This window comes from Artibeus jamaicensis, unplaced genomic scaffold (assembly GCF_021234435.1).
Source record: "Artibeus jamaicensis isolate MK-2021 breed Jamaican fruit bat unplaced genomic scaffold, CSHL_Jam_final contig_387, whole genome shotgun sequence".
NCBI classification, from domain to species: domain Eukaryota; kingdom Metazoa; phylum Chordata; class Mammalia; order Chiroptera; family Phyllostomidae; genus Artibeus; species Artibeus jamaicensis.
Window position 1 is genome coordinate 42,587,786 of NW_026521812.1, and position 27,563 is coordinate 42,615,348.

At 38.3% G+C, this 27,563-nt stretch overlaps 1 protein-coding gene across 1 annotated transcript in view; it reads left to right on the top strand.

The window, feature by feature from the left end:
• Nucleotides 1-27,563, top strand: part of SNAP91 (synaptosome associated protein 91) — a 132,923-nt gene that overhangs the window by 80,199 nt on the left and 25,161 nt on the right. Inside the window, exons 12-21 of the mRNA XM_053664932.1 lie at nt 1,080-1,189; nt 3,223-3,341; nt 14,619-14,633; nt 14,780-14,947; nt 20,672-20,779; nt 21,417-21,692; nt 21,928-22,005; nt 22,169-22,240; nt 22,651-22,734; nt 23,954-24,037. Coding sequence (XP_053520907.1) covers nt 1,080-1,189; nt 3,223-3,341; nt 14,619-14,633; nt 14,780-14,947; nt 20,672-20,779; nt 21,417-21,692; nt 21,928-22,005; nt 22,169-22,240; nt 22,651-22,734; nt 23,954-24,037 — 1,114 coding nt within the window. The remainder of the gene's footprint in view (nt 1-1,079; nt 1,190-3,222; nt 3,342-14,618; nt 14,634-14,779; nt 14,948-20,671; nt 20,780-21,416; nt 21,693-21,927; nt 22,006-22,168; nt 22,241-22,650; nt 22,735-23,953; nt 24,038-27,563) is intronic.

Below are 27,563 nucleotides of genomic sequence, written 5' to 3' on the forward strand. Positions count from 1 at the left end.
TTGGATGAATAAGAAGGCTTGAGTTGATGTTTTCTGAGTAACTGTTTTTCTCTGAAGACTGAGTGCTTGGAACTTGTGTATCGATGGGATTTTGACTTCTCAGTTAGTTATATTCTTGGACAAATAGTTGTTAGACAAATACTAGTTAAATCTGTAAATTCCTATACATTTCTTACCTCCTCAGTTTTTTTTCTTAATTATTGTTTTGGAAATGTCCCTTAAGTTTGGTCTATTTGAAACCACAGATCCACTTACAGCAGCATCCAGTAACCCTTGACTGGTCTTGGTCTTTGTGTATTTCCCTTGCTGTTATATCTCATTTCAACATGAACAGAACTGTCAGTGGACTGTGTTCGAGATGTCCCACTAATCTTTTCTTGTGAATATGTGGAGAATTAAATATACAAAATAAAAGAGACTTAGGATAGTTATTCAATAAATATTTCAACTTTTTAAATGGTAGGCAACTCTAAAGCAGTCCAGCACAGCAAATGTTAGCTTTTGTTTCACTTTAGTTTCATCTTTGTCATATTAGTGATGGGAGGTATTCATGATATTCTCAAGACTAGCAGTGACTCTTTTTTTATGAATTGTTCTCTGTTTATCTGTGAACTATTTTATAAGTTAGATTTCTAGATTTTAAAAGCATCTGAGAAAACTTCATGTGACGTCTTCTTAGGATACAAAGGAAAAAGAATGCCCTTGGTCTTATACCAACTATTAAAATCAATAGTTTTTTAAAATTTGGCATTCATCAAAATTTTTCACTGTAATTTAGTGTTCATGAAATACAGTTACCTTTGATTTTAAATACGTGAATTGAAGTCTTTAAGATATTGGGCCAAACTCTATTAAATCATTTTACTTAAGTTACATTTCAATTTTAATATCTAAAGTATGTTTTCTTCAGTACTGATTATTTATTACAATTTTTGATTTCAAACTTCCTTTAGTTTTTTCTTCCAAGAGAAGTTACCATAAATGCTGGGAATGTCATGGGTCTGAAAGCAGAAGTCCTGTTGCTCTGTGTCCCGTAGATTCATATGTGACTGGAGCGTGTTGTACATCTTGCATTTCAGTCTTCTCCAGCCACAACTGTTACGTCTCCTAACTCTACACCAGCTAAAACTATCGACACATCCCCACCGGTTGATTTATTTGCAACTGCGTCTGCAGCCGTCCCAGTCAGGTGAGTGGACGAGTGTTCGGTGAATGTTTGTTAGTATTTTGATGAGGGGTTTTCTTTTCTTTTTAATGTACTGAACTGAAATGATTTCAGAAAATGAAAGCTGATGTTAACATGTGATATTTCAGGTTATTTTTTAGATATACAAAGTAAGTTCTTTCATACCTTATCCAGTTACTTAGGCCTGTACCTCTCAAAGCATTAGAGGGACCTAAGCTGTGGAAATCAGCTGTTGCCCACTCAGTTGGGGAAGGAAGTGAAAAAATCATGCACACATTGCAAGTTCTTCTGAGATTAGGTGATTTAGAAAATGTTTTCTAAAAGTAGTGTCTTCTTGTGGGAAATGTAAAGGGTGTGCTAAAAGGTTTTGTTTAAAAAAAAAAAAAAGCTCGCAGTCATAGACTAATTAGCTGGAAGAGACTGCCACATCCTAACCAGCGATGACAGCACAGGAGACCAGTGAGAGAGGCAGGATCTGCAGTAGGCCTGTGAGATCTCAGGGCTGCCTACAGCGAGGCGCCAGCTCTCACGGGCTTCCTCAAATAATGGTAACTTGAGGTCAACCCTTCGTTTGGCTGTTTTGCCTTGAGAGGATTCTAGTTTTATTTCGTAGTGTCTGTGACTCTGATTGTGAACGCCCTGTATTTAGACACTTAAATTTTGAACTGAGCAATAAATCCAAGTAATATACCCATGTTAACTATGTGTTACCCTCTACTTGCTTAGTTTGGTTTTTTATAATCTCCAGTTTAGTAAAACCAAGTCCTTTCTGCCTCTATACTAAAATAAGTTGCTTCTTGTAAAAGCTATGATTTGGGTCTTAACAAATATGTTTCCCTATTATGGCATTTATGCCTGTTATATTTATGACATGGGCATCAAAACTAGGCAGGTTTCAGGGGTTTTGAAACATTTTATTTAAAGCAGCAGAATCCATTCTTCAAAAGAATGTAACTTGGAGCTCTAATCTGTAAAGAGATAAAAATGGGACTGCTGTTTATGAAGAGTGGTGGGGAACCTGGGACTCTGATGGCTTGGTCCCTGGTCCGGGGACCTTTAGGTCAGTGCTCCACAAACCTGAATGTTCACTCGAAACCCCCAGGGTCATGTTAAAATAAAGATTCTGATGTAGTAGGTGATGGGGTTAAACCTGAGACGTGTGTTTCCAACAAGGTCCCAGGATGCTGCTAGTTTGGGGGACACACTTTGAATAGCAAAGCACTAGAGTCCTCTTTAGAACTCCTGTAGGCAGAGAAGCTTTGAAAATCACAACCATAGCTGAATAAGAATAAAAAACATAGAAGAATTTTTAAGTGAGGCCTCTTTACAGGCAAACCTAATACGTTGCAATTTGTTTAGAAAAAAAGGTACATTATTCATTTTAGTATCTTTGGTTTATAAATCAATTCTTCTCAAGAATTCTTTACACAAAAAAATTTAGAAAATAGAGGAAAGGAAAAAATTACCCATAATCTTCTTATGCTAATACCTTTAGAATTTGGATTATGTTTCTTTTTGTCACAGTTTCCATAACCAGCATTTCATAACATGTTTAAGAAAATTCCACCTTACTTTGAGGTATTTAGGTTTTTCCCTTTTAATTTCTGTCCTATGAGTCATAGCTTGAAATATGGTTTAACTTTGTTACTGTCTACAGAGTAGGACTTGGCAAACTATGGCCCAGGGGTCACATGTAGCCCACTGTCTGTTTATATAAATAAATTTTTATTGGAACACATTTAGTTGTTTATGTATCATCTGCATCTTATTTCATTTTACAGTGGCAGAGTCAAGCCGTGCTAGAGATCATCAGGCCCATGCACTTAAATGCTTAGCTTCTAACCCTTTCCAAAAGTAGTTTGCCAGCCCTTGGTGTAGAAGAACATATGCTGTACTGCTATGGTTTCCAAAATATAATTCTTTTATTTCATTTAAAATGTACAAAACTGTGATGTTTTCTACATAACTCTGAATTAAAAGCATCTTTACATTATAATATTTCAAAATCCAACGTTAAAATTATGTTTTCCATTCAGCACTCCTAAACCCTCCAGTGATCTCCTGGACCTCCAGCCAGACTTTTCCTCTGCAGGGGCGGCAGCAGCCGCAGCACCAGCACCAGCACCACCTTCTGGAGGAGCCACTGCATGGGGAGGTGAGTGAAGCCAGGCAGCCATGCCGTCTCTCTCTTTAGTTGTTTTTTGGGGGGGCTCTCATAGCCATGCTTACCTTCCAAAGGTCCAAAATGGTACTAGCAACTTGGAGAGAAAATGCTCAGAATGGCATCTGTTGATTGAAATGTACATTGAGAAAGAGAGACAAGAGAGAGAAAAATTACCTATAATGTTCACGTAGTCATGTAGGTTTTATTTTAAAAGTTGGAACAAAAGTATGTTGGAACATACTTTGCTATTTGAAAATTCTGATTATATTTAGTATGTTTTACTAGAGATTCAGACTTTAGAAGATTGGGTATTTCTGCAAATTTATCAGGTTATGCAAAGGCAGCAATTTCTAATTTGGTTTTCTCCGGGGTAGTCTTTTTCCTGGAATCCTTCAGACTGGAATTGGTTTTATTCACATTGATTTTGGCTTAATGCAATTGAAATCTGAGCTAGCTTCTTGTTTGTGCCAGAAAAGATATACTCTAAACTGACTGAGAGGAATTCCCATTTTATTCACATATCTTGGAAAAAATTATGCTCTGATAAGTATTCGATTTAAAAGCATATTTAATACTAATATAAAATTTAAGTTAAATACTTCCTAATTCTCAAAGCTGCAGAGTTGGTTTTAGATACCTTGCCCTGTTGCTATCAACTATCAACTATCAAAATCAATTTTTAAAGGTTTAAAAACCACTCATGCAACTATAGGACAAGACAGTGGGATATGGGGTGCCCCATCATGTCTGCACACCGCGACAGTAATTTGGCAACCATCCATGGACAAAAGTGCCTTCGCGGGGGCATTGAGACCCAGGTAGGAGGTGGTGAAACCCCAGTAGAGCCAAACCTAGGAGGGTTACTTTGAGAAAGCAGGCCTATGCCCAGCTGGGAGGCTGGGTCCCAATCTTGGTCCGGGCTTTAGACCTGGAGACATCACCGCCATCCCGCTATGGACTCACCTATAGTCCTACTGGGCCTTGGTCCTGCCACCAGCGATATCCGCCAAGGGGCCCAGGAGGTGCCCTGTGTGTCCATGCCTTGGGTAACAGCCTTGCTGACCTTGGTCTCAGCTGTGGACCCTGAAACAGCCTGTGACCCAGTGCCAATCCACCTCATTCCTGGGCCAGGAGCAGTCCTGCCTGCCCAGGGATCCAGCAGTGACACATTGGTTCATGGCCCCAGACACAGGTCCAGTGACCTTTGTTCAACCTCAAATCCTGAAGGAGCCCAGCGGCTCAGCTCCATCCTTTCCCAGCTATAGTCAGGGAGCAGCCCTGCACACCTTGGTGAGACCTGGTGAGAAACACACCCATAGATAGCCTTGTACACCTTGCCCCATAGACAGCCTTGTACACCTTGCTTCTAACCGTGGAACTTAAAGCCACCCTCTGAATCAGTTCCAGCCCACTCTACTGCATTCTAGAGCTACTCCTGCCTTCCTGTCTAGTGAGCAGGAGCCACACCTATTCACACATCTAGTAACAAATGCACCATCTGCGCACCCAAGTTCAGACCCTGAAATGGACCCTTGTCCCAGCTCCAACTATAATGAGCAGTTCCTGAAGGCAGTCTCATCCAGCCAGGGACTAGGCAGGAGTCACACCCACCCAAAATTCAGGTAGCAGAGCCAACAACTGTGGACCCGCAGCAGACCCAGCAGCAGCCATGTGACCTGACTCCAAGCCCCATTTAACTGCAATCTTGGAGGCAATATTATCAGTCCAGAGACCTGACAGGAGAGGTCTTTCCTGCCAAAACCAGTTACTAAAAACTGGAAGAGGTGTTTGCCCCTACAGGTGCATAGATACCAGCAGAGGGCTGCATGGATCACAGAGAATCAGACAAATAAACGTGACACCAGCAAATGAAACTAATGAAAATCTAGTAACCAATCTCAAAGAAAAGGAGATCTACAAATTGCCTAACAAAAAATTCAAAATAACCATCTGAAAGAAACTCAGTCATATGCAAGAGAACGCAGATACACCACTAAACTAAATTAAGAAAACAATACATTAATAAAATTAGAAGTTTAATAAAGAAATAAAAATAGCAATGATAATCCTTGGCTGGGCTTGGTAAACAGTGTGTCAGTATGACATCGGAAGTACATGTTATAATCGCTTGATTTTATTTCCAAGCTTTTTTTTTGGAGGGAGGGGATAGTTCTGAAATAAAGTTGCTAACTATAAATAAGAGCATTTTAAATTTTGATGCTTTTCCATGTTATATATTTAAAACTTTTCCTATGTTAAAATACTCAACTCCTAAGTTATCAATTTCTTAAATAAAATTGTTTTTTAACTTTATTTACCTCATTCAACTCCTAAAAAATATTGCTGAAGAAATTTTATAAAAGCATTCTTCAGTTTCCCAAGTTTTCATTTTGAACTTTATCTTTTTAAAATAGTTGATAATTTCAATTTACTAATAATTTATATTCATTACCACAGTGCCTTATACAATGTATCAATATTATTTTTCTATTTAAGAATTCTTTAAATCTTAATTTTAAATCTATATACTTCCTCTATCATAAAATTCATAAAAATAAATTACATTTATTGAATTTATGTAATTTAAAATTTAGTATGAATTATAAATTTGTGGGGATATATAAAAAGTTTTTTCACTTTATATGAATGTATTAACTCTTTAATTCAACTGCTTAAATCAATGTGTATTTCACACTTTGTAAATTTTAGAAGTTAACCATTTAGTGATTTTGTTAGGACTGTAATGAATAAACAGTGAAACTATGAACTGTCTCCTTTTACCTTATTCTCTAACCTGAAATTGAAGAGAATTTTTTTTTACTTTTGGCATCAAAATAATAATTTTCAAAATGTATCAGTGTAAGAAATGTCCAGCCCTGTCTGGCACGGCTCAATGGGTTGAGCCGCAAACCATAGGGTCGCTGGTTCAATTCCTAGCCAGGGCCCATGCCTGGGTTGCTGGCCAGGTCCCCAGTTGGGGGCATGTGAGAGGCAACCACACATTGATGTTTCTCTCCCTCACATTCTCCCTCCTTTCCCCCTCTCTAAAAATAAATAAAATATTTAAAAAAAGAAATGCCCAAATTTGTAGAGAATTGTTATAAGAGATTATTCGAGTGTCTCTATGAGCCGCCTGATGACATGCTGAGGAGCAAGATCTCAAATGCTCCAAGCATGATAGTTTCATAGTTCTTTTTGTACATTAGGAATTAAGGAGGGGACATAAGGAAGATCACATGAAGGTGGGGAAATCTGAAGAATTGCATTCCAGGGTAGTTAACGAGACCGTGTGCTCCCTTGAGGGCCATCACACCTCTGAAAAAGAGAATTACTCTGGCATTTCAAAGGTGTGTTAAAGTAGACACACAAGAACAGAGGACAGGGATTGCTTAAAGGGGGGGGGGACCTTTAGTAAAGAAGTTACATGCCTGGAGGGTGACTACCCACCACGACCTGCCCAGTAAGGAATTTTTGATCAGATTGCCTAGAGGTTACTTTTGGTGACTGATTTATTACAGAGCCCGTTTTTCATTCACAAAAGAAAAACCTAGCTGAGTGAAATCTTTCTAAATTTCAGTGTAGCATTTTATTCATATTCATCTATAAGTATTGTGAAGAATGTTATAATAACCAATCTTATTTCATTTCACTCTCTACTTATGAGAAGTGAGTAACTATCAGTGATTGAAAATTGAAATATCAGTAGGTATGGACGAAAACAGAATAGTGTAGTTTCAGCCACAGCTGTCTGACACGGACATGCAGTTTGTGTGGTACTCAAAGGCAGGAGAGGGGCTGATACCCAGCCTACTTTCTGCTGATTAGACTGTGGACCTTTCTCATCCTTGAGCAAAAAGTGCTTTTCTTTTTCTAATCTGTTTGCTCAGAGGGAGCACTTTTTAAATGATCAGTACAGAGTACCTTCTTGGCCAGCAGAAACCTTGACTTAGAGCCTGATGGTCACTTTTGAGTAATTAGACAGGGTTAGTCTTCTGCCTCAACAAAGTGTCTACAGCTCCAGTATTGCATATCAGTAGAAAAGCCAACTAGGGAGCAAAAGACTAATAAATACATTTTCTAAGCAAAATAGTAAAAATTATAAGCTTTAAGAAATTGAAGTAAACTAGCGTAATATGAAATTGAGAAAAATATTAGCTTCAGTTTGCATTTGTTCTACCGATACCCAGTGTTGGTTGTAGATGATGCTAAACTGTAGCATATGTTTTGGCTCATTTGATGAAGAAAAATAAATAAAATAAAATCACTTTTCTCAACCTCGTTTCGAAACAGGAAAAGTTGGCATTCATGCTGCCTCCCACTACCAGAACCAATAAGTGGAGACAAAGATTGAATCTTTATGAGCACTTTATTTAGATGGGTGGGAGCCCATCTGAATAAAGTGCCCATAAAGACCATCTGGTTAGATACCCTAAAAGACCATCTTACATCTCCTCTCAATCTGACCTTTCTTATAAGGAGAAAAGTGTAGGTAATGGATTTGGAATTCAGGAAAAAAGTATGTAAGAGTTTGGAATTCCAGGAAATCTTTAAATCAGATAAAACCTGTAGTACATCAGTTTCCCTGGCATCCTTTCATCTGCTGACCGCTGATTCTTTATCCGTGTCCTGGGCGGAGGACATTCCTTCCCTGGAACACAGTGGTTCAGATTCCATTTTGATCACTTGTAGTCCTCCTGGGGTAAAAAGGTCAAATTGTTTGTGGGTCTCCTGGAGTCAGGGTAGACCCAGTTATACATTCCATTTCCTGGGATGATAGCTTTTTACATGTACTAATTACCAAACCTGTTAAATATATAACCAAAGCTAAAAAAAATAAAACTCTTGAGCACCCCCAGTTTGATAAGATCAGGCTGATTCTATTATTGAAGCATATTTTAGTTTTGTATAACTAAATAGTAAAATACAAACTTTTACAACTTTTTAGATCTATTTAGATATTCTTACCTGACCATAACCCAGTAAGACTATTGCATTTTCCAATGACCATCACTGCTTCAGGTGTTCATGAATTTCTCTTGGAGGTTTTGCCTGATATGTTTGCCAGTTTAGGGGACATATTGTAAGTATAATAACATTTTTTCCTATTGGTGTAAAATAACCAAATTTTAGCAAATTCATATTTTAATAAATTTGATTTAAATAATGCATATAATTTTTGGCATCTCCTGGCCTAATAATGAACATACTTCACTGAAAAGAATGTAGAGAATTTTTTTAAATTCCTATCTTGGGCCTTGTGATAGGGAGCATTTTTTCCTCATAATAAATTCATCTCTCAGCACAAACGAGTGTGTGTGTTATATTTCTGTGTACCTTGGAAGTAAGAAAATAGATAATGTCTTCTTTTGAATGCTTGAAGTGAGATTTCTACTTTTTGAGAAATGTAAAATTACTGCCAGGGTTTTATTAGAATTAATAGACCTAATAAAACTTAATTATCAACATGCAGTAGAAGACTCATCAATAGTATGTGATCATTTGACATTAATAGTTTCCATGTGGAATATCAGCTACAGTACAGGCAGTTTTTGTGACCCATATTACCATTTTCTTCTTAATTAAATCTGGGGGACCTTTCTTTAGGCTGCTTTCATGCAGGTTCATATATAGAAATACACACACAGAAAGGTGTTTGAAAAATTGTTTTTATTGTTGTTCAATAACCACATCCCCCCCTTGCTCTCCCCTGCCCTCCCCACCCCCACCCTTCCACATTCAGTCCTCCCCCCATGAGTCTTTGATGCATGTTCCTTACTTGATCCTTCCTCTTCTTTTCCCCTTTATCCACCCCCACTCCACACAGTCACTGTCAGTTTGTTCTTTATTTCCAGGTCTCTGGTTCTGTTTTGTTCACTTGCTTGTTTTATTGATTAGGTTCCACTTATAGGTGAGATCGTATGGTATTTGTCTTTCACCTCCTGGCTTATTTCACTCAGCAAAATGCTGTCCTGTTCCATCTATGCTGTCATGAAGAGTAGGAACTCCCCCTTCTTTCTTTCTGCTGCATAGAATTCCATTGTGTAAATATACCATAATTTTTTGATCCACTCATTTACCAATGAGCACTTAGGCTGTTTCCAACACTTGGCTATTGTAAATTGTGCTGCTATGAACATTGGGGTGCATAGGTTCTTCTGGAATTGGTGTTTCAGGATTCTTAGGATATAATCCCAGCAGTGGAATTGCTGGATCAAAAGGCAGGTCCATTTTTAGTTTTCTGAGAAAATTCCATACTGTTTTCCATAGTGGTTGTACCAGTCTGTAATCCCACCAACAGTGCACTGGGGTCCCCTTTTCTCCACAACCTCTCCAACACTTGTTGTTTGTTGCTTTTTTATGATGGCCATTCTGAATGGTGTGAAGTGGTATCTCATTATGGTTTTAATCTTCATCTCTCTGATACCTATTGATGTTGAACCTTCTTTCATATGCCTATAAGCCCTCTGTATGTCCTCCTTGGAGAAGTGTCTGTTCAGGTCCTTTGCTCATTTTTTAATTGGATTGTTTGTCTTCTTGATGTGGAGTTGTATGAGTTCTTTATAATATAATTTTGGAGATCATACCCTTGTCTGAGGTATCATTGGCAAATATATCTTCCCATAAAGTTGATTCCCTTTTCATTTTTCCGATGCTTTCTTTAGCCGTGCAGAAGCTTTTTATTTTGATGAAGTCCCATTTGTTTATTCTTTCCTTTATATTCCTTGCGCTAGGGTACATACTGGTGAAAATATTGCTGTGTGGAATATCTGGAATTTTCCTGCCTGTGTTCTCCTCCAGAACTTTTATGGTATCACAGCTTATATTTAAGTCTTTCATCCATGTCAAGTTTATTTTTGTGTATGGTGTAAGTTGGTGGTTGAGCTTCATTTTTTTAAATCTAGCTGTCCAGCTCTCCCAACACCATTTCTTGAAGAGGCTAGCTATTCTTATTCCATTTATGCTTCTGCCCCCTTTGTCAAATATTGACTGACCATAGAGACTTGAATTTATTTCTGGGCTTTCTATTCTGTTCCATTGGTCTGTGTCTGTTTTTATGTCAGTACCAGACTCTCTTGATTATTGTGGCCTTAAAAATACAGTTTGATATCAGGTATTGTGATCCCTCCTACTTTGTTCTTCTTTCTAAAAATTGCTGAGGCTATTTGGGGTCATATAAATATTTGACCCCAAATATTTATAGTTCCATATAAATTTTTGAAATGTTTGTTCTATATCTGTGAAATATGTCTTTGGTATTTTAATGGAGATTATGATGAATCTATAAATTACTTTGGGTAGTATGGACATTTTGATGATGTTAATTATTCCAGTCCATGATCATGGTATATGCTTCCATTTATTTGTGTCTTCCTTAATTCCTTCAGAAATTAAGGGTTCTGTAGTTTTCTGAGTACATGTCCTTTACCTCCTTTGGTAGGTTTATTCCTAGGTACTTGATTTTTCTTGTTGCTATAGCAAATGGGATTTTTTCCTAATTTCTGTTTCTGATATTTCATTGTTGGTATACAAAAATGCCTTTGATTTATTAATATTGGTTCTGTATCCTGCTGTTTTTCCAAATTCGCTTAATTAAAATAGTTTTTGGTGGAGTCTATAGGAGTTTCTGTGTACACTATCACGTCATCTGGAAACAATGACAGTTTTACTTCCTCCTTTCCAATTTGGATGCCTTTTATTTCCTTTTCTTGTCAGATCACTGTGGCTAGAACTTCAAATACTATGTTGAATAGAAGTGGTGAAAGTGGATGTCCTTATCTTGTTCCCGATCTTAGGGGGAAATTTTTTGGTTTTGCCCATTGAGTATGATTTTGGCTATCAGTTTCTTGTATATGGCCATCATTATGTTGAGGAGTGCTCCCACTACTCCCACTTTGTTGAGTGTTTTTTATCATAAATGGGTGCTGTACCTTATCAAATGCTTTTCCTGAATCTGTTGATCTGATCATGTGATTTTTGTCTTTTGTTTATGCAATGTGCTACATTTCTTGATTTGTGAATATTGTAGCATCCTTGCATTCCTGGGATGAATCCCACTTGATCATGGTGTATGATCTTTTTAACATATTGCTGGATGTGATTTGCCAATATTTGTTGAGGATTTTAGCATCTGTGTTCATTTTAGATCTACGTTCATCAGTGATATCAGCCTGTAGCTTTCTTCATTGTGTCTTTATCTGGTTTCGGGATTAGGATTATGCTGGCTTCATAAAAAGAGTTTAGGAGTCTTCCCTCTTCTTGGATTTTTTGGAATAGTCTGAGAAGGACAAGGGATAGTGCTTCCTTAAATGTTTTGTAAAATTCCTCTGTGAAACTGTCCAGTCCAGGGTTTTGTGTGCTGGAAATTTTTGATTACTGCTTCAATTTCACTAGTTGTTATTGATCTGTTCTGGCTTTCTGCTTCTTCTTTATTCAGTTTTGGAAGATTATGTCTTTCTAGAAATCTGTCCTTTTCACCCAGGTTTTCTAATTTGGGGGCATGTAGTTCTTAGTAATTTCTTACAGTCTTTTATATTTCTGTGATATTTAAAAAAGTGACCGAGAAGATTAATAGAAGCTTTAAAATTCACAATTTGATTTAAATATTAGCTATTATTATTTTTAGCTATCATTATCAAGCATTTATATGTCCTATACAGGGGTGAACACTTAAATATATTAGTACATTTAATCTTTTAAGAACCTAAAAGTTTAGCTACATATCAGTGGAGAATATAGATTTCATTGTTAATTTAGTTGTAGTTCTGTTTCCTCTGTTACAGTGAATATTTTCTAGCAATGCCTATAATGCAAAAAAATCTCTGATTAAGTACTACTTGCAAATGGATCAAACTCCACTGCTGTAGCATTTTTTTTGATAGTTTAATCCTTTATGAACAGTGATAATTTTGAGAATATTTAATAACTCTTCCTATCTTCCAAAAATGGGGACTTTCTTTTATAGTAGAGAGAATTTTTCATAAAACAAGGAAAAAGTAACATAAATCATATTTTACCTAGAAAATTAAGATTTGGGCACTCAGTTTCCAAAAATGGAATTTTCCAACATCAACCATTCACCAATATACTTAATTATCATATATTTTCTTAGGAAATTTTTCTTTTCATCTGCCATGTTGTCATTGCTGAAAGTCTCATCACCCTCCAGCTGAACAGAACACTAGTCAAAAGCAATTTGTACAATAGTTAAATATAGATCGATATATGAACTTCTCTTGCCATCTTTTATATTTTTAAAAATCTTTTTATTTCTCTTACCTTCTAGTATGCACAAGTAAGTTTTCTCCTTACTCGTATGAAATAAGTTGCTCATTCCCTAACAGACAGGTCTAGAAACTTAAATCACATGACTCACAGCTCATCTGCTCTTGGTGCAGCTCGAATAGCCCGTCCGATAAAGGCAGAGTGAGGGAGAGTCCTTTCAGTGCCAGGGAAAGAGAGAGGCCAAGTTTCTTTGGCTTCTGATGACCTACTTGGCTCATCCTAAAATATTGGTAGAAAGTACGAGTGTGGACTAACACTTGTGTTGGGCCAGGTACTGTTGGTTAAAGAAATTATTGGAAGAATCTTCTGTTTCTTAGACTTTTGGAGCTGGCTACTTGACAGCAGAATATACCCTAGCCCCAAGTCAACATGGGCCCTTTATTGCATTCTATTTATTCAGCATACACTCTGAAACTTAATACTATTTCTAATGACAAGTATTCCATGTGCTGTGGTTTTCTGATGTTGCTGTGAAATACGTGAGATTTGGTCAGGCAGAGTCTTGATGATCTCGGTGAACTCGTAGAGTTCCTTGCACAGTGTTCATTGGGTTTGCAATGTGTGCAGAATCAACATAATTATTTTAATGTCGGATTTATGTTTCTCAGTTTTTTAAATGTCCTCTAGAAATTTGGGGTTGCAAGTTCTCATATTGTTTTAAAGCTCTGACAAAAATCTTTCTAATGAATTCTGATAAAAAAATATTTGACCATTGAAGTAATTTCCAGTAATAGCCATGAATTCAGACGTGAGCCCTGAGGTATATCATGTGACTACGAATGGAAAAATGTCTTTGGACACTAAATGCTTAACCTGAAGTCATAGTATAGTTAAGAATAACCCCTCCCAGGCTTTTTATTTAGGATGCCAACTGCAATCCCACTGTTGGACACTAAGAAAGTACGAACCTCCCAGTGGACTGCTGGCCTCAGAAAGGCTGCAAAGTTTTGATTCTATATAATGTCGCATTTATCTTAAAATAATTCCCAGGTATAGTGATATAATGTTTATAAATGTAATATAAATTTATAAATTAAAAATTATATATTGAACTGAAAAACATCTGATAATGTAAAACGTATGAAAAAGAAACATGTTTAGGTCAGGTTTCTTTTTTCTAACTCCTAAACTTGCATTCATTTATTTGACCATATTTCGTATGTTCTATAATCAAACTACAGCTATTATGAAGCTCCATTTTATTCTCTAGTATTCTGGACTATAGTAGCAAACCAAAGAGGATAAATAAAGATCATTTAACTATAATGAATTTATAGTGTAGTGAAATTGGTCAAAGCAGATGAAATGGTAGAGCTGGTAAGAAATAAATTGAGGTTTTCAAAATTGTGTAGATTCGACTTAAGGTAAGTGTCTTGACATCCCTACCCTCAGTTTTCCCATCTTTGAAGTTGGAAATTTGATCTAGAGGATCACTGAAGTCCCTTTCAGCTCAAAAGTTCCATAATAATACCAGGTAATATGTATCCACGAGGTGCTGGTTATAGGACCTCCTCAGATACCAAAATCTGCAGATGCTCAAGAGCCTTATATACAATGGCAAACATTTACAGTATAATGCACACATTCTTTAAGTCGTCTCCAGATTACTTACAATGCTGAATACAATGGAAATGCTAAGTAAATAGTTGTTATACTGTATTGTTTACGGAATAATGACCAGAAAAATAGTTTGTACATGTTCAGTACAGACATAACCATTGTAGGCCTAACTACATAGTACACATAGCACAACATAACTTTTTTTTTCAAATATTTTTTATCCACAATTGGTTGAATCCATGAGTGTAGAACCCATGGATAAAGGGGGGCTGACTGTACTTTTTTTTTCCTTACAAATGGCCCAGAAAGCTAGAATGTGTTCAGTTAGTGCCTCACCCTGCTCAGACCTTAGTTGGTGTGGTTGATTGAATATTTCAGCTTTATCTCTTATTTCTCCACATGCTGGCACATAATGGACATCGGTAGACCTTCTGGGAGAGGGTGAGTAAAGCTTTATTTTAAACTGCTGTTTTGAGAGACTTCTGTGTTTAGTAACTGTCCTCATTTTGATCACTTGGAACCGGGTACATGTTTCGTCCTCTCCTTTCCTTCTCTCCCATTTGTTGTCCATCTCCGGTGTAACGTAGACTCTCTGGCTGCGCTTTCCTCTGCTCCCTCTGAAGCACAGATTTCAGACCCATTTGCACCAGAACCTACCCCTCCTACTACAGCTGCTGAAATTGCAACTGCTTCAGCTTCTGCCTCAACCACTACAACTGTCACTGCTGTCACTGCTGAAGTGGATCTCTTTGGAGGTCAGTTAGTCACATCACTGTTCTTTCATTTCCCTTCTAGGACTGCTGAAATTACCTTAGGGTTAAGGTGTTTAAAAGTGCATATGTTGTATAACCATGTGTCAGAGGGCTTAAATACTTTTAAAATGTTTATTCGTATGTGTTTATCCTAGCTGAATTTATCAACTTTATCTTCACTTATTTTTAATGGTTTTCGAGCAGGGGTTGATTTTCCATTTCTTAAAACCTAGGATTTCAGTTGCCACAGAACTCTGGTCCGCTGCGTGTTTGCACCCTGCAGTATCTATACGAAGGGGACCAGACCACTCTGTCATATTTAGGTTTGGCTTTTTGGCCAGATTCAGACTAGTAGAGACGAAAATATTTGGGGAGTATGGGAGGGGGAAATTCTGGCCTAAATTATGTCTTAAGATTTAGGACATCAGAGAGAGTTGAAGGTCTCTGAAGAGCATTTAGGGATGTGCCCATTTTTGAAATGTTAAGCTCATTCTGTCTAAGTAAAAACTTGGATCATCTTTGGCTTTGGGATTTTGAGAGATCGTTTGAATCAGCACTTGAAATAGATTGAAAACAGGTTTAGGTGAAACTTTGAAATGATTGAAAATATGGTTTCCATGCAAATGTAAATTCTGACACAGTCAATTTACAGCTGTAGGCTTGAGTCAAATATCCTAGACTCTGCCAGTATAGTATTCCTGGACCAGCTGAAGCATCTGAAGCCAGTTTATTTATATATTCCCATCTGGGTGGTGCTAATGTCCAAACCTGGAGAACTGCTCATATCAAATATGTGCATCGAGTAGTGTTATATTCATCATGGTTTTGTGTTTCTTCATTACAACATGACATCTTTCCCAGAACATTTTGAGAGCATGGTAAAGAAATTGGAGGAGACAAATGATGGGGAGAGCAGGAGGAACTTGGCGGGCCCTGGTGGAGGTCGTGCACTCCCCTGGGCACTTACACTCACACACTGTCACGTGCCGCGGTGCTGCAAGCCATTTCTCAGCTCGGAGGTTTGCCAACATCATCTAGGACAAGGGGCACTCAGCTAGACACAGCGTCATTGTACCTTTTTCAGAAGAGGAGTTTGCACTTCCTCTCCTAAAGGAGAAGCCTGCTTTTAGAAAGGAAGGGGAAGGGGTTTGCAGACCATTGAATAATTTATTATAAATCATTATCCACTAGAGAAAGTTTTTTAGTTACGCCTCTATAAATGTTTAGACCAGGAGTTTGTTTTAGCCTAAAGGTATAAAATTAACTGTTTACACCCTCCTTGCCCCTGCCCCCAGTATCTGTGTTGGGTATGGGTGGTTCCTCACCTGTTAACAGGAAAACTTCCAGGACACTATGGACGGGGGTGGATAACAATTTTGTGTTTAAACACTTCCGTGCCTTCAGCTATGTAGATTTTTGTTTTCTACTTTACACGTAAAGAGCTCATTGCCTCTAAGAAGTCAACTCCATCTTGCTTCCTTCGTGGCTCTCTAGAGTAACGAAGCTAAAGATACTTCTCTGAAATGATCTTTGTGCCATCATGCTATTTGTGTCCATCATTTCTTCTGCATTAACTACATTTGTTAAGCAGAGAAGTGTGTATGTTTGAAACATTTTCATGTTGCCATTCTTTCTACCCTAAGATACAAATTTAAAGGACTAGTATAGATAGATAGATAGATAGATAGATAGATAGATAGATAGATAGATAGACAGATAGATCTACAGAAAATCATACAACTTACTGCCAAAGAATGGGGCTGTCCTTGTGATGTCACTTACATCCTTCCTAGTCACCTGGCTAGAGGTTGCGTAAAGCTCGGTGCATCTGCAAATATCATCACAGGTATTTTTGTTGATCTGTGGTCCAGTAACACTGGCCCCTGACAGCCATAAAGTCTCTGTGCTGTACATTGTAGGAGTCTGTATGTGTCCCTGGTCTGCAATTTTCAGTGATATTCCCTAATTTCTTTCATGCTCTTTATTGATTTATAAGGAGTCATTTGGAAATGAGGTTTTGAATGAAAATTTAAACAAAACTCTTTGGCCATGATATGTGGCCATTTTTTTGAAATGTTGTATCTTTGACAGGGGCAAGTGATGGAGCTCTTGAGCAGTAGAGACACCAGTTACTTTGTTTACACAGCTTTAACATATGCCATTTTGAGACTGTATGTCTCACGTACAGCAGTATTGAGTAGATTGCTTTTTAGAAATGAGCTTAAGAAATTTTAATTTCTAAAAATGGCTAATTAATTTCATGGATATAAAATAGTATAATATTAAATTTTTCTAGTATTTTATTACACATTTGAAAAATAAGAAACATCTGTTATTTTTAAATATTCAGATTATACCCATGTAACATTTTAGTCATCTCAGTATAAGTCTTTTAAGTTTCTCAGAAATATTTTTACTAAAAATGTGTTTAAAATTTTTAGTTTTATCAAAACTTAAAGATATTGATAAAACTAAAAGACAAAAATTTTAAAAACATTCTGTTTTTATTTATGAAAACCTCACTAACAACATCACAGTCGTTTGCAACCACACAGAGGGCACTAGAGGGTACATTGCTGCTAATTCCCTTGCACAAGCACCAGGGTACCTTTCAGTCATCTGTGCCCCTTTATGAGCAAGCTTTCACAAGGATGGCAGTGTGTGGGCACAAAACCAAGTGGTGGGGAAACCAAGCAGCTTACCCACAAGGCCGACTTCATCTGTACATGTTGGTGACAAACTGACCTGAGGAGAAGGAAAGGAACTGGAACGGTGACTCAGGGCCGTGGCGAATGACTGAGCACATCCTCTGTGCTGAGTATGTGATGTAGAGATGGCTTTTGTGGCTGGAGAAGATGGGGAAGGTAGTTCAGGAGAGGAAAGATAACAGCAATTAGACATGTATAGAAATGTAGTCACATGGTAAAGAAGAATGAGAAAAAATTCTTCCTAGATTGCTAGGAAAAAAAAAGGCAAGTCTACAGCCATGACAGCGAGAGGAGTTTGCCAGGTAAGGCCTGCACTGAGCCCATCACTGAAGAACAGCGGAGACGTGCATTTCCAGCAGTCAGGGCTGGTTAAAACTGGAAGAATGCAGACAGGAGCTGAAAAATGCACGAGAAGGAGAACTGCATTGGAAATAGCTTTCGTTTTCAATACTGGAAGAATAATGCTGCCATAGATCATGAGAGGGAGTTAGGTATTAAAGGAATTAAAAAAAAAACAGTGTCAGAATTTTATTGCCTCTCACACTTCTGGGGACTCCTTGCCAGGGGTCCTCTGTGGTGGCGTTCGGACAGGGGCTGGGCAGCCTTCCTCATTCGCATCTCCATCTCCTGGACTGGCAAGATGTAACAGCTGGGGAAGGAGCCACTGGGCTCCTGTCTTTCAGAGAAGTTTTGCTGAGAGTACATGAATTTAGTTCATAATATGTAGTTTTACCCAACAGGAGAAGCACTAAAAGAGGATGTGTTGCTGACAGGAAAACAAAACAACAAAAAAAACCACCTCTCCTGTGGGTAGAGCTATAAATATGGGTTTCACCTACTTACACATAAGTGATCATTAAAGAAGCCAGCAGGCTACACCACGAATATTTATTTGCCCCCTGGCACTGATATAACTACTGTTTATTCCACATTACTGGGGAAAATTATATAGCAGGACATGGTGTAGTTCACAGCAGTGTTGCATACCGCTTACACGCACAAACCTCCATCAGACATTTCATGGCCGAATCCTGACTCAGTCACTTGCTGGCTGTGTGGCCTTGGTCTAGTCATTCAAACTCTCCACGCTTCTGTTCTCTCTGTCTACAGAGTGGAGGCAGTAGGACCTTCAGCTCGAGATATGACAAAATATGTAGGAATTAAGTTTAATGATGCACATGAAATGTTTACACAGTGACTGGCACAGAAATGTTCACTAAATAGTGACGGCTATTACGGCTTCCACTACTCCCATATCATTAGCCTCAGTTCCAGGTTTTACAGGAATAAAAGGAAAGAAAATAGACCTGGCTCATGGCAAAATATTTTCAGCCCTCCCAACCTCCTTGGACTTTTCTTCGCTCCATCCCTTAGAGTTCTCGTGTTGCTGTCAAGTTCTCTGTTACAGCATCCTTAACATGGCATCCAGAGAGGAGGGCTGGCCCTATTATCTCCTGATGCATTTTCATACTCCATTATTATTTTTTGGCCTCACCCCTCATTTACCTCTACTCAGAACATACATACATTTCTTTAGTGTAGCTGAAAGAAGCAATCAGATCCAACAAATCTATAAGATATGAATAACTAATTGTCCCATTGTCCCTTCTCGGAATATTTGTGTTTTTGTAAGAGCCATTATAAGCCAAGGCAGTCTCCAGTTTGATATCCGTTATTGTACTGAATGCTGGGTCTCAGGGCATTACTGAAGTGTACTTTGAAAGCAGATTACTTTGGAACATGCTGGGTTAAACTGAGAAACAAGTGCCTTGGCTCTAGGATTTTCTAGAACCCGATATACCACACAGATCTCTGAGAATGGGGTACCTGTGTGGCATTTCCCAAGCATATTGACAAACTCCTTTTAGTAGCGAGAGGAACAGTGCTGTAGGGAACTCTGGTGGATACTACAGAAGGCAGCATTTTCAGGTGGGAAATCTAGCATGTAAGTGGCAGGTTCTCGGAGGGTGTTGGTACCCACCTTCCAGGAGCATCTTCTAAGCAAGTCCTATGTAGGGGGCTCTGTTCCTTTTGTTCTTTGAAACTATAGAATCTCTTTGAGAACTCCAGGGATTTTTTTTCTTTTACCACAGTTAACATCATTTGTTGGCAAAAAACAAAACAAAAAAAAAAAAACCAAAAAACCACATTTAGAACCATTTGTATGCATCAACCGTTTATAAATTGGGCATTTATAAGCTGGGGCTGCCTGCATGCTAATAGATTTTCTACTCTAAATAGCAATAACATGTATTCATAAAACTATATTTTATCTGATAAAAATAGATCACTTTCCAAATAACTGGAGCTATCCAATATTTTAAAACAACAGTAAATTTAAGTCAAAATAAAGACTTTATGGTGTCATCCCCTAATTTTCTTATCTCTGTTTCTTTAAAACAAGTTCTTGGTTGTATCTGAAAATGCTTTTCAAGAATTATGAAGAGCTACCTCTTATGAATACTTTGTAAACCTTTTGTGTTAACAGTATAATTTCTCGTGGACTAGACTATAAAAAATGTTTAAACTAGAACTGTTTGTTTACATTACCATTGTATGTTTCCTTTTATTGGCATTAAAGAAGACATCCATGTTTGCTAGAAACCACTAGCCAATGACATCTTAGTAATGTAGTGAATAAGTATCACCTGGACATCAGAGTTTAATGCCTTAAGTTACATTAATAAAGTTATTTTTTATTTTAATTTTCACATCCATTAATTTCCAGTGATACATAAAACATGCTTCTCAGAGCCCTTATACAATGAGAATCTTGTTACCGTTTGGGTCCTAATAGGTCCCGTTGTATCGACACTCTTACCACCTGCATGCAACTGACCTGAAGGGGCGCAAAGAGTCGTCGTTTGTGACCGCCAACAGTGCATGGGCCGTGGAAATGCGTTTTAAGAAGTTCGTGTTGTATAAGGGAGCCTACTTCGCAATTTAACTTGGTTCTTTTACTATATTTTCTTCTCTTTTTATTCCTTTAATTTCTACCGTTTTAAAAACTGCACCCAAGATGCCTTTGCAGCTTCTCCTGGGGAGGCCCCTGCAGCATCCGAAGGGGCCGCCGCACCAGCTACCCCAACCCCTGTAGCCGCAGCACTTGATGCATGTTCAGGAAATGGTGGGTTTAAAGTCACGAGCTCGTCTATTGTTTTTCTGTCCTAATGGGAAACTCGAGTAGTTAGATGGGGCCATATGTTTTTCTAATTTTAATTTCTTCTGAGTATAAAGTGTCACTCATCGTAACTGAATAAAATAATGCCGGCACTCAAAACATTAAGACAATGAAATGCATACTTATCAAAATTGACAATTTCTCAAGATTGACAATTTTTGTCAGTGCAAGTATGCACTCTTAATGTTTTTTATTCTCTAATGCTATATTGTGACTCTTCTGTAATACACCTTTTAATTACATAGTCATGTTATCAATTTTCAAAGCTACCAGATTGACCAGATCAAGTAACGATTTGAAGAACAACAATCTCTGATGCTAGATTGTAGGCTAATCTTACAGTACATTGAAGTGTTTCAGTTTTCTTAACTTGTGGTATCTGCTAAATTTTCTTTTTTTTTTTTCTTTAGAAAAACATTCTAATCAGTGACCCCTGCTGATAGGATAGTTCAATCCAAGCAGCCTAGTGTGTAACTAGTGCGTAAATATCTATGTTAGGTGTCTCTCGCCCATAGTTGTGATGCCAGCCTCTTGTCTCTTTCCTTACTGATGCTGTATGTATCTCCACTCTCCTTTCCAAAAGACCCCTTTGCCCCGTCTGAAGGTAGTGCAGAGGCTGCGCCCGAGCTGGACCTCTTTGCAATGAAGCCACCTGAGACCAGTGTTCCTGTAGTTACCCCTACAGCTAGCACAGCCCCTCCAGTTCCCGCCACTGCTCCTTCTCCTGCTCCCGCCGTTGCAGCTGCCACTGCTGCTACTACCGCTGCCACCGCCGCCGCCACCACTGCCACCACCTCCGCCGCCGCAGCCACCGCCACCACCACCACCACCGCTCCTCCTGCTCTAGATATCTTTGGTGGTAATTTTTTGTTGTTGTTGTTGCCCTCTTTACATCTGGTGCATTGAATGCTGGTCCTTGGGATATACCGCATCCACAGCTACTACTGCATGAATGATGTGTAACTGAATGGTTCTCTAGAAACCATTTGCTGCTTATGTCAGAATTCTCCAGAGTATAATTCAGAAATGGAAGGTAATACTGTTTCAGGCTGGTTTGTCAAGCTAAGTAAAGGCATGTGTGTTCTCGGTCTTAGATTTATTTGAGTCTGCTCCTGAAGTCGCTGCAGCGCCTAAGCCAGATGCTGCTCCTAGCATAGACCTGTTTGGTACAGGTAAAACCCAAGCCACCCTTTCTTTTCTAATGTTAGTTTTCCTAGATGTTTTGTGATTAAGCTCTTTGTACCCACCTGTGATAACGCATTTGTTAGATGTTTGACTTTGATTTCAGCTTTCTACTTACTTCTGCTTGGTTTTGGTTTGTTTCACTTTCGGAAGATGCTTTCTCCTCTCCACCACAAGGGGCCTCTCCTGTGCCTGAGAGCTCTCTCACTGCTGACCTCTTATCCGGTGAGTCCCTTGAGCCTTCGGAGCTGTCTTGTGGGGGTTGTGTGTGGAGAGGTCCATATAAAAACATGTGGGTTTGTTTGAGTTCTTTTAAACCCCCAAATCACTTTTTAAAATCTCCTTCTTTGGCCTCTCACCAACTGATGAAGGGTACTATTTCAAATCTAAAGTGATGAAAAGGCAAGAAAACTTTTTCTCTCACTAAAACCTCTGGCCTCAAGAAGTCAACTTTTATTTTCTTCTGGAAAGTGTGTATTTTAAAATCCACTTGCTTTTTTCCTAACTGTTAAGACTGTCTACAGTCTTACCGCCTGCTGTTAAAAATGAAATCTCCAGAAGCCCTTTGTCCAGGCCCATGGTTCCCCTTCCCTGTGAGTGACGTGCAGTTTTTCCCGTTGTCTGCTTCACTGCAGTGGATACATTTGCAACACCGTCTCCTGCAACCACTGCCTCTCCTGCAAAGGTGGATTCTTCCGGTGTGATAGACCTTTTTGGGGGTGCGTATCTCTCCTCCTTCAACACTTACAGAATCTGTTTTCCCCCTGAGAACTATTTGTAGATCTTCTACTTCCTTATTTTTTTCAACCATGTGAAGTCATTTCCATCTCTTAAATGTGATCATAGATTTTTAAGATCTTTTCCATTTCTTTGCCATCCTCATCTTCATCCTCATCAGTTCATCCCAATTTTCCATGCATGGCCTAACGTCTCCACACCATTGTGTTTTTAACTTTGTGTTCATCCTAATGTAGAATCAGCTCGTTGGAATTTCCTTCTGCTGTTCTTCCTTGGTGGTCCCAACCTGTTGGCTCAATCAACAATTTCGTGTTCTTAAAGGCAATATAAAAATTAACTACATTCAGAATTGTAAACAAAGAAGCCAGCCGAAACAAATTATAAGTGCTAGATGTCCTACATTATTCTGTAGGGTTTATTTATGTTGAGTTTAATGTCTTAAAATCTTCCCAGAGAATTGGAACGTGTTGTACTGATTTAAATGCATTTTCCTCTGCCTTTATATGTTATTTGAAGTCAGGGAAATGTGCTGAATTAACTCCTGAACTACTGCTTTGGAGGATACATTTCAAGTCTTCTGTTAGCAGTAAATTTACAAGGCAGAATGCAGGATTGAAGTGATTTCTTCATGAATGTCCAGAAATGCACATGTTATTGGCTAAAATACCAACCACCCTTAGCCAGTTAAGCCCACACGGAGCACTCTGTGTGCTGTGATGGGGAGGCTTGGGGTGCCGAGATGTCAGAGTCTGACGTTCAGAGGCTCAGAACTGTGGCAAATACACACAAATTCTTGGTACATGGGTACAAGAGGACGGCTGCTGCTGTTCGAATTGAGTTTGTTAATTTTTTAAAGTTTAATAGAGTTCTAAATGGGAAAATTATATCACCTTTGGAAAAATTCTTAACATTTTGATCCTATTTTGATGGACGTTAGGATCTAGTTCGAAAATTGTATTCTTAAAAAAATTCTTACTCTTACAAAAGTTTTAATTCTTAAATATTACAGAATGCATTTTTGAGAGAATACACTGATGAGAGCATAATTCCATTCACTCCATCGTTTCACATATCCATAGGCGACTGGCTCAGCATACCAAGCTCCATATCTCAGCATTTATCTGCAAAATGCTCAAATTATTTTCTGTACTTACTGTTTACACTCTTTTACTTTTTTGCTGCATAATGGATAATGGGTAGATGCATTTGGAACTAGTGCTTCTGAACCCCAACCTGCACCTCAGGCTGCTTCTAGTTCGTCAGCATCGGCAGACCTACTAGCTGGTAATTAAAATAAAATGGTCTTTTGTGGAAGTTAATTTTGGATATTTTTTGTAGAAGTTAAGTAACAGATATTATTTAAATTTTAAGGTGCATGTTTTCTTTCCCTTTTGAGACGTGAAATTGAAAAACAAGACATTACATAATAGAAGGTTGATTATTCCTGGGATTCTATGAAATTAGTCTTAAAAGTCACATTTGTATACAAGCTACCCCTGTGTCTCTATGGATGCTTCTAGTCTGCCTTACTTTTAGTTACCACATTTCTTTTTGTTGACTAAAGAGATGATATGCTTATGTTTGACAACTGATTCTGTAATATATGAGTCCCACTAGGAGAAATTCTCATAAATTTCTACCATTGGGTTGAAGCTGCTGCCACCTTTTTAACAAGCTGATCATTTTTCTATCTGAAACTCCTTGGAGTAATCCTAGTTCAACAGGATTATGCTGTGGAATAGATCAGCACAAGATGTATTGCTTATTGCCAGCATGGGATAGATAGAATAAAAGGAAACACGTCAAGGACTCAAAGACAGTAAAAGCCAACTATCAGCCTCCCTTGGAGGCCAGGCAAAGTGTGCTTCATGATAGCCAGACCTAGAAATGATGATTTTTACCGGCAAAGCACTTTCCAATGGCAAGAATGCAGTAGTGAGTTTCAGGTTCAGGTTTATCAGACTCACAGGATGCTGCCAGTTTCCCTCACTCCAACTTTACTTGGAAGGGTGTATGACAGGAAACAAAGCCACAGAGGCCTCAGATACTGGGTTACCACTGTTGCTGCTTCTTCCTCCCTGCCGCCCCCCGCCCCCACCCAGCCCCTGGTCATCAAAGGGGATGTACTTTTGGTGATGAGATCAGCAAGCAGCTGGTGAGAACGTGGGTCCCATCAGCACAGGACAGCCACCATGTCCAAAATCTCTCAGCTTAAATTCTCTGCTAGCCATGTAGCCCATGATAGGCTCAGTGACTGGCTCTCATTTTTTAGTGCAATGAACAGTCCTTACACCAGTGTACCAGGCTAAGGAACATTTATTCTTGGGTTAGTAATGAGGAATGGCCTCATCAACCTTCAGCATTGTAGGACATTTGACATGAGGTCAAATATTTCTTCAAGAGACTCGGAGGGGTTATAACAAGCCTGCTCTTGACCTTTCCTTCCATCAGTAATCCAAACTCATTATATAGTAGCCTTTCCCAGGGGCAGTGGCATTCTTTTGTCTTTCCTGTCCTTTCCTACAAATGTACTCCTCCTGTTTGCCAAATCTTCTTCATACCAGTGACAGCCACCTGGTATTTTTCTGAATGATGAAGACTTGGGCTTCCACTCTGGACTTTGGAAGTTGCAGATATGATAAGAGGCAGTACATTTAACATAAACCACAACTGTTTTGTTGGCCAAAAACCCCTAGCTTATTTGGCTTTTCTCTTGGTCTAGATATTCTTTATAGCAACTTCGAATTGGTCACAGAGACTTTCAAGCTTTTGTTCAACCAGTATACTTAATCCAGATTTTTAACTATAGCAATAAGATTTTAACTGGCTGCAGAAATAGCATACCTTTGAATGGTTATTTGGAGTAAATGACATTGTCAATTTTAAATTGAGAGTATCAGTTATAAATTTTTGCTTTGAAGTTATAATTAAGATTGAAATGGTATTTTAAATCAAGTGTTCTGACTCTTTGCAGAATTCTAGTAAGTTTTTAGTTTCCTCTGGGTATTCTCTCCAAGTCATTGAAATTACTGATAGGATATAAATATTATCCATATCTCAGATGAAGTCTGGCTGGAAACTTGAGGGTTAAGTTTGTAACAAATAAAGGGAAATATTATTTCACACAGTGAAGAGTAAAGCTGTCAAACTCATCTCAATGTATATCAGCTGAAAATACAGGTGTTTGAAAGATATGGACAGATTCCTGGATGGTGGATGTAAAAATGGGATTATTAAGTGGGATTAGGCATGTTGAAGGATATGCCTAACTTCCAAGGTTGACATCAAGCAGGAAAACCATATTCTTCCATTGCAGACACAAATCTGAGGTGACTGCTCCATCAGTCTGTGCTAGTAAAGGAATGTGTCACACACATCCTGTCTTTAACGCCAAAGGCAGGAAAGAATACGAGCCAGTCTATAAGGCACTTTGTAGTTTTGCATTCTTTGTTAGCCACACAACCCAAAAAAAGAGCCATAGAAGTCCCTGAACTGATTTAAAATATAAAAATATTCAGTATTAAATTAATAACAAGCTTCACTAAATGGGAAGGTCTGCAGAGGATCAATACTTTCATCCTTTGTGGGGCTGGGAAACAGCCTGAAAATGTCAGATAAAAGGTCCATAGGCTATTATTCCTAATAGCCTCATTGGTTGATGAGTGGAAATTGATCCTCATGAGTGGAAAGTGTTAACAACTGTCTTGACCACTGAGAATGACTGAAATGACATCATCTTTAACACAATGGGCCAAGTGTGTGTGGGGGGAGAATATGGGAGGGAGTGTGTTTATCTGCCAATGGTTTTAAATTTTGACTCTCTTGACCCAAGTAATATGATGTGTATTGACTGTCAGTTTTGATATGTCTGTATTGATAAAACTTCTCTAAGTGCATAGGCTGTTTCTTTTAGAAAGACACATTTGTATGACTGATCACCTGTGATAAAAGGTAGTGGCGTCTGGAGGAGGTTGAGCACCTGAAGACAGCTGGCAATTCAGGTACAGTGCAGGACAGTTCAAGTATGCCTGCAGGACTTCCAGAAGCCTGCTGGCTACTATCTTCCTTTCAATTCCATAGAATACCTTTCTTAATATAATTTAGAACCATATAGAAAGAAAGATTAGTGGTTTAAGTTTTCTTCTTATTTACCTCTATTTCTGGGCTCTACCACTTTTTACTTAACAGTAGAAGTTTCCCAGACTCCTTATTAATGTCTATAAATTTCTTGTTTCGCTTTTCATTAGAGTATAACAATAGAATTTTTCTTTAAGATAATCAGTTGACTATTTCATATCATTTTATAACTTTTTAAGTAGTCTAGATTTGTAAGGACACCAACTTCATAACAACTGAGTACCACAGACAAAAGTCATCTTTCCACCTCTTTGTCAAATTTATAAACCTAGGGGAAGGCACAAGTTTGGTATTATTCCTGGTGAAATAGAGGGGGTGCAGTATTGTAGTGAAGAACCAGGGTCTGGAAGGTTCCTGTGTAGAAACCTGGCTCTGCATTTGCCATCATTTGACCTTGAGCAACTTACTTAATCTCTCTGGCCTCAGTTCCCTCATCTGTGGAACTTCATGCGGTGGGCCTTAGAATTAAATGAACTAATGTATGTTCTAGGTTGAATGATGTGAAATTATGTTTTTGTGGGACCAAAATGGTAAAATACTAGCAGTTCATGTGGTTCAGCCTAGTAAAATGCTTAGAACAAGTACCTGGCCCTTGGAGAGCTTCATGCTAATTTGGTTTTACCCTTCACTGCCTCAGAGAAGGCACTAGTTTTTTCCATTAAATAGTGTTATT